Here is a 12,452-nt window from a genome sequence, read left to right on the forward strand (position 1 = left end):
TGGTAGTTTCTACCTCACAAGGTTTCAATAAGGAGTCCATGAAATCATGCATATTAGGCCTATGATATACAGTAAGCACGTCATAAAGTTGAGCTTCATTATCATTGTTATTGATGATAATGTTACTTCTGTATAATATAATCTTTGTATTTTAAAGAATGACTTCTAAATACAGATGGCCCCAACTTAGGATGCTTTGACTTGCTACCTTTTGACATTATGATGGTACAAAAATGATACCCATTCAGTAGAAGCTGTACTTTGAATCTGTAATTTAAATCTTTTCCTGCACTAGCAATATTTGGCAAGATACTTTCTAGTGATGCAGAGAGTTACACACAACTCCTCATCAGCTACACAACAGCTACGCAATTTCTACCTTTTTCATCTCATGGCACACATATACTTATTATTAAAGTCCCATGGCACACCAAAAATACACTATATTTTTTGCTGATCTGAAAAAATATTGGTGTAATTTGTATTTATTCACATATACAGCCATTGCTGCATTGGCTGTTGTCATTTTTTATTTGGCAATCTAAGGGAAAAGAGGTCAGTGCCTCTAACTAAATAGTCAGGTATTGCATGGTTTAAAAATTCTTGCAATAACTTTGCCCAGCTATAGTCTAATGTAAGTGTTCTGAGCATGTTTAAGGTAGGTGGTGCTTAGCTATGTATATGCACTAGGTTAGGTGTATTAAATGCACTCATTGGGATGTAACCCCATCGTAAGTCAAGGAACATCTGTACTTTGTATGCCATTCCTCCTGGTTGCATCTTAATGACTTGAATTGACTAACTAAAGAGAAAAATTTCAATTCAGTAGAGGTCATTACAAATTAAATAAAACTATCTCTAGTCTAGAATGAGGTAGCAGAAAAATAAAAGAAAATCTTAATTTTTATGGGAAGTTATCCAGGCAATTATTTCTATCATTTTGCAGTGCTTTCTCATTCTTCGCAAAAACAAATGTAGAGAAAATGTTCATAGTAACTCTACTCTGAAGAAGTTTCTTTTCAAGATTCAGAATTGCCATTAAACTGCTCAGTGATGGACAAGCTTGTGGGAGATGCATTTCTGCTCATCAGAGGTTCTACAGTTTTTATTCAGACACAAAGGAAACCACTGTGACATAATGAGTAAACAAACTAATAGTGGATCCAAAAAAGACGGATCTTTCATTCATCTCGTATGTATTCTATACCCAAAGTGGCAGCTTTTCAATTACTTACAAAGATTGATCTAATAAAAGATTAAAATTATCCTCATGAAAAACAAACAAGCTTTAGCCCAGAAAGAAACTCCATGCCCATGGGCAGTCTCAGCAGCCCTAGGAACCATCACCTGTTTTGTGTCTCTACAGACTGGTCCATTGTGGACATTTCATGTTAATGAGATCATATAATTTGCAGTCTTTTGTGATTATGATGATGGTTATATAACTTTGAAAATACACTAAAGGCCATCAGATTGTACACTTTATTTTTTAATATTTATTTATTTTTAGAGAGAGGGGAAGGGAAGGAGAGAGTGGGAGAGAAACATCAATATGTGGTTGCCTTTCACGTGTCCCCTACTGGGGTCCTGGCCTACAGCCCAGGCATGTGCCCTGGGAATCTAACCAGCGCCCCCTTGCTTCACAGGCCCGTGCTCAATCCACTGAGCTACACCAGCCAGGACGGATTGTATACTTTAAATGGCAAACTTTATGGTATGTAAATCATCTCAATAAGCAGTGTTTAAAAATCAAGCAGTTCAGAATCACTGGGTCAAAAGGCAGTTAGTTCCATTTTCAGTTTTTTGAGGAAATTCCATACTGTTTTCCACAGTGGCTGCACCAGTCTGCATTCCCACAAACAGTCCATCAGTAAATGAGTGGATCCAAAAACTGTGGTACATTTACACAATGGAATGCTACACAGCACAAAGACAGAAGGAATTCCTACCTTGTGCGACAGCACGGATGGAAGTGAAAAATATTATGCTAAGTGAAATAAGCCAGTCAGTGAAAAACAAATAGCATATGATCTCACCTATAAGAAGAACCTAATGAATAAAAATAACTAATGAGCAAAATAGAACCAGAGGCCTGGAAATATGGAACAGAATGACAGTGACGGGGGGGGGAGGGATAACGGTGGAAAGGAGGGGAAGGGATAGTCAAATAACATGTATGAATGACCCATGGACATGGAGAACAATGTGGGGACATTGTGAGAGTGGGGAGTGGGCCAGTCAGAAGACAGCAAAGGAAAACATGGGACAGCTGTAATAGAATAACAATAAAGATGTTTTAAAAGTCAAGCAGTTTGTAGAGAAACACATGAACACTTCAGACAAAAGTAAACATGTTGCACATTTAAAGAAGAGAAAAAAATGTCTTGGTTTAGACAAGGCATCACTTTCTTTCTGCCCTTGGCTCCACTCTCTCCCATCAAAATTATAATCCTTGAGTCCCCAGGAAAAACCGAACTTCATCAGAAGGAAACATCAGTGTGGACTGAACAAAGTAAAAGTCAAAAGCATTGAACTCCCAGATTTGTGGGCCTTGGCAGGAGTTAGTTAAATAAACTTGTACTTGGGCAAACACCCCCTTCCTTCTCTTATGCTAATTGCTGAACACTTCATGGGCCAATCTGTCCTTACCACTGCACCAAAATTTTCCAACAGTTGGAATATGAAAACATGAGCATTAAAGAATTTAGAGAAATAATTAAGCCAAGTGTCTGCTTTGTCTCTCAACCCTAAAATCCAGAATAATCAGAAAATCTGCAACTCAGAATAAGAATTATTTTGTGCAGCTTTTGATGGGACGTACAGTGGAATTTGGGGCCAAGGCTCCAGCTGGTTGTCATCAAGTTGTTTTCTGCTGCTTTGTTTTGCTTGCTGTACACATAATCCCCCTGGAGACTAAAAAAGGAGGAGGCTCCAATGTTCCCCCAGCTCTAAACAGGTACAAGGCAGTGTCTGGGATTGTAGGTGATGAATGAATAACACGAAAAATGTTAATCTCCTCTCAAAGGTGCAATCTGTTGACAACTTTTATTGGGTAAAATATTTTTAAGTGATAAAAATGTTGAGGAGAAATGCTTTTACCTCCATTTCACTCAGGCATTCTGGAATCATTAAAATGTATCCAGATACATGCTACAAAAATTCAGTATCTTCTGCCAGATAAATATTCATTTTAAATATTTCTTAAATAAGTAATCCACTTTATTTGAATTTAGGTTAATGCTTAGGTTAATTAATTCTGAATTATTATCTGTAGAAAAATGTCATACACAATGTTTCCATAAAAAACCCATATGTGTTTGCCTTTTTGGAAATAAAGTGTTTGTTTATCAGAAATTCACAAGCTAGTCTTTACATATATCTTTCAATTCCTGTTTGCTTCATTTTCTTTAACTGAAATTTTGCAAGGAGTATGAATGTAAAATTGTCTAACTAACATTACCAAAAGTTCACTTTTTCCAAATAATAATGGGAAGTTCTTTTCTCATTTTAGTAGGTTAGTCAGAAAGAAAATATCTTTAAAGAAGGGAAGTAGCTACCAGTTCTCAAAATATTAATTCACATTTAGATAAGCAAATGTCTGATCAATAGTTGTAGTGACCTAAACAAAATATACAGTATAAGAAACTTAAGTAAATAGACTCTATTTACCAGCTCGACACTAGCAAATTCAACTAGCAAATATACAGCAAAAGTAAAATATTTTTTAAATTTAAAACATAGAAAGTCTGTAATAGGTGTTGAAATTTTAAAAAGATTATGAGCATTTATTTCACAATAAATTAGATTAAATGTATATGGATATTTATTTATGTATATACACATTATGTTATCATTATTAGAGTTTTTCCTAGAATTGTGTTTATCTAACATTCTAGTTTTGTGTGTTTCATGTTGTCAAAAATGCCAACTAATACTCTATATTAATGAGAATTAAGGCCTTCTTTTGCCCTTTAGAGTCATAAATAGAAGCTAAAATGGGCTTTGGAGTCAGATGGAACTTAATTCAAATTTCAACCTTAATGCTTGCTTCCTGTGCAATGACATGTAAAGTACTCGATTTCTAAGTCTTAGAATTAGAATCTTCACCAGTAAAGTAGGATTCCTATAAAGGACAAACATAAAAATATATACATATTAAGTGCCTAGAAAATAGCAGATGCTTGGTAAAGGGTAGCTCTTACTATACAAAGTGGATAGATGCCTCAAATGAATCCAGAAAAAAAAGGCTCTGTTTTAGGACCTCGTTTATTTTTTTCACTCAGCAGACATTTATGTAGTGCCTACCACCTATGAGGCTCTTAGATAGGCACCAGAAGACAGCACTTACAAAGAAACAACAGAAATAATATGATACTAAATAGGGTGATACAAATAGTATTACAGAAATACCAATCACTAATATATACGGAATTCATATTATATGCTGGCATTTTAACATGGTATCTTCATTCTCATTCAAGGTCACAGAATGTGCATCTATAAAGGCTGTGATTTTAACAAATGCAGTATAATGCTCTTCTCAAAGGAAACAAAACTCTAGACCAAGCATTACAAGTGGCCCACCAGAACCTTTTCAGAGCTACCCATGAACAGTGAGGGAAGAGAAGTAACACAGGTCTCTGGCAAACTTACCCCTCTGCATTTGGACATTCAAATTGTGTATTAATTGCTAAGAAATATAATCTTTAAAAGAATCTGAAAGGGTTTTTATTATTTTTAAATCATCCTTTAAAAATAGTTGAAAGTTATGATGATTTCAAATTGAACTCCCTTCAGAATAATAAAGGCAAAGTAAAAGGTTAAAAAGACAATGAAAGAATAATTGTATATTGTTTCTCAACAGACCTATCAAGCATGGGGCGGGGTGGGCTGGGATAGGAGAAATAGACAGAAAACTGTACTTGAAAAATCACTAAATAAAATTTTTTTAAAAAGTATTTCTTGATACAAAATAACTCATTTAAAAATAACACAGTCTTTTTATATACCAATTTACTCACCTAATCACTTAATAAGTTTAGTGTTCAAAAACAGGGTATAAATACTATGTAATTTATTAATCAAGTTGGCTGTGGAAATTACTACTTACCATGATTGCTTTTGAAGAAAGAAGAAATAGGTAGCAGGAAAACTTAGTTAATGAGGTTGTTTCACCCTTCTGGAGGGAGACTATCAAAATCATGTCTAAATCTAAATAATTTACTAATTATAAAGCTAAGCCAAGATTCTACAAACTGTTTGAACTATCATAAATAAAGAACTTTTTGAGTTCCTGAAGTAACAGATGCCTGTAGTCTCTCTAGGGCTTATAAGAACATTAGCATTTTAAACATCATTTACCTGTTTCAAACGTTCCTGTATTTTAGACTCCACCCCTTCAATGTGTGAAATCATTTTGTTGACACATGGTGCTGGAATGTTTACTAGAGAACAGCTGTGACGTCGACATGGATAGCTAAAGTAAATGCCTTTGTCCACCTCTAAAAGTAAAGCAGACAGAGGAAGTTAATGATCAGTTACATACATTGTAGTAACCTTGATGTTCAGAATGTGCAAAAATACTCAGCTCTATTAAAACTAATACTCTCAAAGTGTTTAACATGTTGATAACTATTTCACAATTACAGAATGAGCCTTCTAAAAACTTAAAACCTAAAATAATTATTTATGACTAAAAATGTAATGAACTGAAGAAGCAGGAGTAAAACTTCAAAGTGAAAAAGTTTGTGTTCCACAGCACTATAAACTAGCCATTGGGAAGTAAAAAAAAAAAAAAAGGCAGAAAACATATTAATTCATTTGTTTCTAAATAAATCCTAAATCACTAAAAAATGAGTTTGGAATATATTTTAAACTCTCCTTTCAAAGGGATTCCACATCTTCCAATGTAAACAATGTCCGACCACTCATGCATTGAAGGAGTTCTTCCTTAAACCCAGCATGAGCTTCTCCTACAGAAGAAAATAAAAGCAGGTCCCCTTCACCCTCATAATAACCTCATTTTCTACCTTCCATTTCTGAAAATTGGAGTCTCTTACAAAGAGTGATTGATGTTCTCACTATAGCATTCAAGTTGTATTCATCATAAAATCCACTCAGTCTGATGTGCCTCAGTGATTCTAATCCTGACATGTCCCAAATCAACCGAAGGTTGTAGAAGCACAGCAAAGTGGTCCATGAAACTCCACCAAAGTGCTTACTTGCAGTCCTTTGGCCTCTAAGAACTCTGTTGGGCTGGCATATAGCTGCAGTCACTGATCTTAAATGCAAGACACAAAATAGGCTTGGGGCCTCAATGAGAACAGGTGATGGCCTCATTTCAGTTGACCTTGAGAAATACAGAGGTAATGCTATTGCCTACTGACTGTACCTTTTGTTTCAAGGCTGACCCACAGAGATGGTAATATTTTAGATATCTTCATTTAAACTGCAGACTTTTAAATGAAGCCTCACCATCTTCTCCCCCAAAAAACCACTGTGAAAATGGCATGCTTCATTTATAAATGAAAGTTTTACTCTACCCTATATGAAGATATATATGTGTATATATATGCATATATAATATATATTAATATGTGCCAAACAGGGGACTTTGCTTACTTTTTCATCCTCACCTGAGGACATTTTTATTGCTTTTTTTAGAGACAGAGTAAGAGGGTTGGAGAGAGGGAGAGAGAGGCATTGATTTGATATAGGAAAGGAACATCTGTCGCTTACTTCCTATATGCTTCTGACCAGGGATTGAACCCACAACCTTTCCATTTACAGAATGGCCCTCCAACCAACTGAGGCACAGCAGCCAGGGCTATGCTAAGTACTTCAGATACAATCTTTTTTTAACCCTCACAGCAATCTTATGAAACTGGATCATTATCTTGACTTCATAAGTCAGGAAACGAAGGCTTAGAAAAAATTTATAACATCCAGTTCCGAAGAACTGGTAGGTGGGAGAGCTGGCACTTAAACTATATTTCCCTGGCCATGGAGTATAAGCTCTAGTACAGAGTTTGTTTTCATATTTTAAGAAATGTGGCAAAGAGAAGCAGCCCTAAAAATATATTTTGTGGCAGCTCAAATGTTTCACATACCACTTGCTTTGGAATTTGAATGTTCCTTCAAGACATCAGTAGTGATACTCTGAAGTATTTCAGTTTGCTTTGACCATACTTAACATATGTACTTGCTATGACTATTTTGTGTGTGTTACATTCCATACTTCCTCTTTCACTGACACACAGTTATACATTTTCATGTCTGTAATAGTCAAAGGACCAACATGCATGCTGGTGAAAATTACATATTGATCTTCCATGCAAGTATCCTGATAAGGGCATGTTGCCCTTCCCTTTAGAAATAAGATTTTAGTATACATTTAACAACTAGACAGTTTTCCTTGTACTGAAAACATTTGTTTTGCTTTGTTAAATGTGGGGAAAAGAGGATAGTAATGATTCACTTAACATTTCTCTGCATGTGCTACTCTCAACCTATTATGTGAATACTAATTCATTTCTTTAGCACCCCTATGGCTTGGGATTAACATTGTACATATGGTAAAGTGGGGAAAATAAAATACTAGGAAATTAAATTTTACACTAAAATTCCATGAAAAGATATGGCATCATAAGGAACAGAAGACAGAAACAAAATTCTGGAGTTCTTATAACTGTTTTTATTCTAATGAGTGCATGATGTAAGTTAAAACTTTGCATTTCATTTTAATTTTATCCACCTTAAAGAAACAGTGAACTAGGTGTCATGTTCATTCACTCTTTGACTTGCCTATAAACTCTGATTCCTAAGCTCAAACTACTCAATTTCTCACTCCAGATTTCTCATTCAATAAATGAATGGGTTGATAGGGTGTTCTCTAAAATATTTTGCACCTAAAATTCCACGATACAATGAAAATTACTGGTCTTAGTCAAACATTAATTCATAGAGCTAGCTGCTCCTGGTGAAGTGGTCAGGGTGTTTAAGGAATTAAGCTCAAATAGGACTCTCACCCCTTCTAAACATCTGCCCAACTCTAACTTCCACGGTCAGAATCAATGGAGGAGAGAGAGGATCCTACTGGACCTAGTCCAGAGTCAAGGTTTGTTGAGACTTTGCAACATGAAACTTCCGTCTGAGAGAAAATACAGACCGGCTGAGTGTGTTGGCAAATGGAATGAAAACACCATGTTCATAAAGTGTCAGTTCTCTTTGCTCAGTGAATTTGATCTTTACATAATTTGTTTACCCAGACATAATAATTTAACATGCATTTGAAATTTTAGAATGGTGAAACTAAAATCATATCAGTAGGTATAGGAAGGGATGACTGATACTGACTACAAAGGTCATGAATGAACTTTCTGGAAAGATGGAAGATTCTATATCCTGTTTAGATATGGTTAGATAATATTTATATTTGTCAAAAGTCATTCCTGTGTATACTTGAAATGAGTGAACTATATTGTACTTAAGTATAACTCAATAAATTTGTTTTATAAAAAGACCACTAACCATACTTTAGTAACAGAATTCAATAACCTCCTATCATCACCATCTTTTTTAACTCTTAATACTGTAGGACAGAGTAGACAACACTTCCCTGAAATATTCTCCTTTAATAGCTTTCTCTTGCTTCTTCATTGCCTATTTCTCCTCGTAGGCATGACTCTTTGTAAGAATTAATTTTCTTTTAGTCACCTCCTCTAAGGGATTAACTCCTACCTAAACATCTTTACAGTTAACTTTACCCTGAATTTCTTGTCAAAATGTACAAATCTTCCAAAACATATCCTTCCTAGAGCCTGACCCTAGCAATGGACATAGAACAAAGAAGGTGAGACCTAAGGGATCCTTTGAGGGATGAGAGGATGAAAGTTAGAATTGGAATGTACATATTAAGAAGCTGATATACCACAAACAAGGAAATCTATGAGACATCAGTAGATTTAAGATGCCAAAGCCAAAATGGCTACAGAGGAAAAGAAACACATTCCTACCATCAGAAATAGAGCTGGACAAGGTACAGGAGACATACAGAGGGCTCCAGAACGGGAGGGATCTGATGCGGCCCAAGCAGTGAGAATGGTGTCTGACACAGAGTGGATGGCAGAAACTATTCGGCACATAACAAAATGATGAGAGACTAAAGATACACCAAGATAAAAATTTTGATTGCAGGCCTGCCTCAAATCTATTTGGCATTCAACATTTGGACTTTTTCAAGGCGAACAAGCCAAAGGCAGTCTTCAAGAGAAACCAATTTGCAAACCCAGTATTTCTAAAACTAAGCTCATCCTCATTCCACTCGATCTCTATTTCTTACTGCTCTGTTCTCATTATCAAAGTGCACAACCGTTAAATCACTTTTGAGTGCTCTTTTCATTCAAGTTCCTATATTACTATATTACCAAATATTCCTTTGTAATATCTCTTTAATTCCTATCTTTCATAACCATTGATTCTTTATAAATCAAGCCCTTATTACCTTAAGCCTGGACTATAATGATAAGGTAACCTGTCTTTGTATTTCCTCCTATAGCCAAATAATTCTGCATAGCAGACTCATATTGCCAAGCAAAGGATTTGGTTATGTAATATCTCTACTCATATATAGAGCCACTCCTGAGCCTGAAACTCAAAATGCTTTATTTTAACTAATCATCTTTACATTTCTGAATCTTCCTTATGGTATAGTCAAAATCTATTTTTCTGTATTTTGTACTATTTCATTACTGTTATTTGACATCCTATACTTCTTGCTTGAACAGTCCTCACTTTTCATGAACAAATGCATCCTTCAAGATTCAGTTCAAACTTGTCCTTATCCACTGACAGTTCTCCTAATCCTTCAAAACCATAAATATTGGTGTTACTCAAAAACACTGAGGGTGTTTCTTGTCCATACTATTCATTTGTCATGTACTACTGTGACACTGTGATTTACAGTAAATAATTTGTATTTGGCCTTTGTCCTGTTTTTGACATGGAGCTCCTAAAACCTTGGAATTTCCTGAGTGGGAGCCCTAAAGCTGTCCTTCACTGTGTTAATGAGATGACTTTAGGATCAATCACCAATGGTCGAAGATACAATAAAGCATGCCTACGTAGTGCAGCCTCATAAAAACCCAAAAGACAGGGGTCAGAAAGCTTCAGGTTGTTGAACACATGGAGATTTGGGGAAAGTGGTCTGCCCAGAGAGGACCTAGAAGCTTTGTGCCCTTTCCTTATACCCTGCCCTATGCCTCTTTTCCATCTGGCTATTCTGGAGTGATAGCCTTTTTATAACAAACTGGTAATCTAGTAAATAAAATGTTTCTTTGAGTTCTGTGAGCCACTCTAGCACATTAATGAAACCCAGGAAGGGATGTTCATTAAAACCTCCCATCCGTAGCAGTTGGTCAGAAGCTGGTCTTGGGATTTCCACTGGTGTCTGCAATCAATAGAGAGGCAGTCTTGTAGGACTAAGCTCTTATGGGGGTTTGATGCTCTCTCCAGGTAGATGGTGTCAGAATTGAATTGAAAGCATGACACCCAACTGGTTTCATAGAATTGCTTGAAAACCTCAGGCCCACACATCAGAATCGAGTACAGAAACTTTTTATCCTCATCCAAAGACATCACTTCATTGCTTTTAGAGAGAGAGAGATGTGAGAGAGAAACATTGTTTCAATTGGTTGCTTCTTATCTGCACCCCAGTGAGGGATCAAACCCGCAAAGTGGGTATGTGTCCTGACCAGGAATTGAACTTCCAACCTTTCCATTTCTGGGATGATGGTCCAACCAACTGAGCCACATCAGCCAGGGCAAGTACAAAAACTTTTAACGACTTTATTTCATTTCTGTTACTCCACATAACCATTCTTTTCTATTGTTTTATACTAATTAGTGCATAGTTACATATTATTTGGCCTGAAGATTTTATACCCTATTTCTAAAATATATATATACCCTAGTAGCGCATGTATATTCCAGTGTTTTTAATTTCTTTTTTCATAAATCAATCCTTTTATAATTTAAAAATTGTCCAAACCTACCTATGGGCAATAAACTCTAAGCTAACTATGGGCAACAGACTCTAAGACAAGACATTAAAATTTTAGTCAAGATTTCTACTGTACAGAAATAGATAAAGGATCAAAATGGCAACTTATCCCAATTTTACCCTGTCAAGCAGAAAACCTCCAGAGCAGAAATTCAGCAGTCAAGACTAAATCAATGTTAAAGTTTTTGATAGAAATTTCTCCACTAGAATGACCTAGGAAAAAAGTATGAACCCCTTATATCAAGTGTACACATACATAATATATTTCTCTATATTTCCTCATTTAATATAAAAACACTTTCAAAGATGTTGAATAGCTTTTCAGTGAGCAATTTTTAATTCTGGATTTCACATCCCCAAAACATACATTCTTCCTCTCTTCCTTTAAAAAGACACATCCTTGTTAAACCAAAAAGTTTCTAGCACCTGCCAGTCATGGCATGAGCAATTTTAAAAAAGTTCATTTTTAAAATTCATACATTTGTGAAATTGTAAATAATTCTCACAAACCAAATTATAATTAATAATGTGTTAGTAATAAATTACATTATAATATTATATTCTCTATACTATATCATTACTTTGTTAACTTAATTGATATTCAGGGGTTGTTTCTCAATAAAAATATAATACTGACATCACAAACTAACGAGTGAATATAAATATAGTTTACATAGGTTACTGTACAATTTACATTCAGTCCTCACCTTCAGTGTTAGTCATTTTATTTTCAGAAAAAATCTCACTGACTTCCTTAGGGGTGCCAAATAAAACCAATGCTTGCGATGCGGCATTATCTTTGTAAAAGAAAAGAAAATTTTAAGAAAACAGTTAATATAAATTTTAAAATAATTAAACTAATGCACAGAACTATGTTGTGAAAGTATTGTCCTTGGAAAAGCAATGATAATGCAAATATTAACTGAAACCTTCGACAGAATACCTTTAGATGCTCTCTGGGCTATTCAATCTCCTTACCTCTCACAAAAAGGTACTCAAACTAGCACGTAGCTCTTAGCAACACACAGAGCAACCAGTCAATAAATATTACCTGGTGATAACAACATTTCATCTGGAATAGAGTGGTGGCTGTTTGTTTATCATGGATACATTTAACAAAATGCATTAAATTATTACTTTAAAATGAGCCTTTCATAATATATAAATTATAAAGTAATAAAGAATGGCACATGTTGCTCTAGTGGCATTAAAATATTTTGATAGATTATACAGGCATGCATAAATATAAGATTTAAATGCTTGCAGAAGAGCCCAATACTAACATTTAGTAGCCATTACAAGTAGGATATTTATCTTCTAAAACTGCACTAAAAATAAAATGAGGCAAAAATAAATTTGTCTGAAATATTAACAAACATAAAAAATAATGTAT

At 35.0% G+C, this 12,452-nt stretch overlaps 1 protein-coding gene across 1 annotated transcript in view; it reads right to left on the bottom strand.

Annotated features, from left to right (window-relative positions):
- The window catches only part of CCDC178 (coiled-coil domain containing 178), a 327,320-nt gene that overhangs the window by 282,142 nt on the left and 32,726 nt on the right, over window positions 1–12,452 (bottom strand). Inside the window, exons 3-4 of the mRNA XM_037154533.2 lie at window positions 11,767–11,856; window positions 5,362–5,501 (exon numbers count right to left, since the gene is read on the bottom strand). Coding sequence (XP_037010428.2) covers window positions 5,362–5,501; window positions 11,767–11,856 — 230 coding nt within the window. The remainder of the gene's footprint in view (window positions 1–5,361; window positions 5,502–11,766; window positions 11,857–12,452) is intronic.

This window comes from Artibeus jamaicensis, unplaced genomic scaffold, assembly GCF_021234435.1.
Source record: "Artibeus jamaicensis isolate MK-2021 breed Jamaican fruit bat unplaced genomic scaffold, CSHL_Jam_final contig_354, whole genome shotgun sequence".
NCBI lineage: Eukaryota > Metazoa > Chordata > Mammalia > Chiroptera > Phyllostomidae > Artibeus > Artibeus jamaicensis.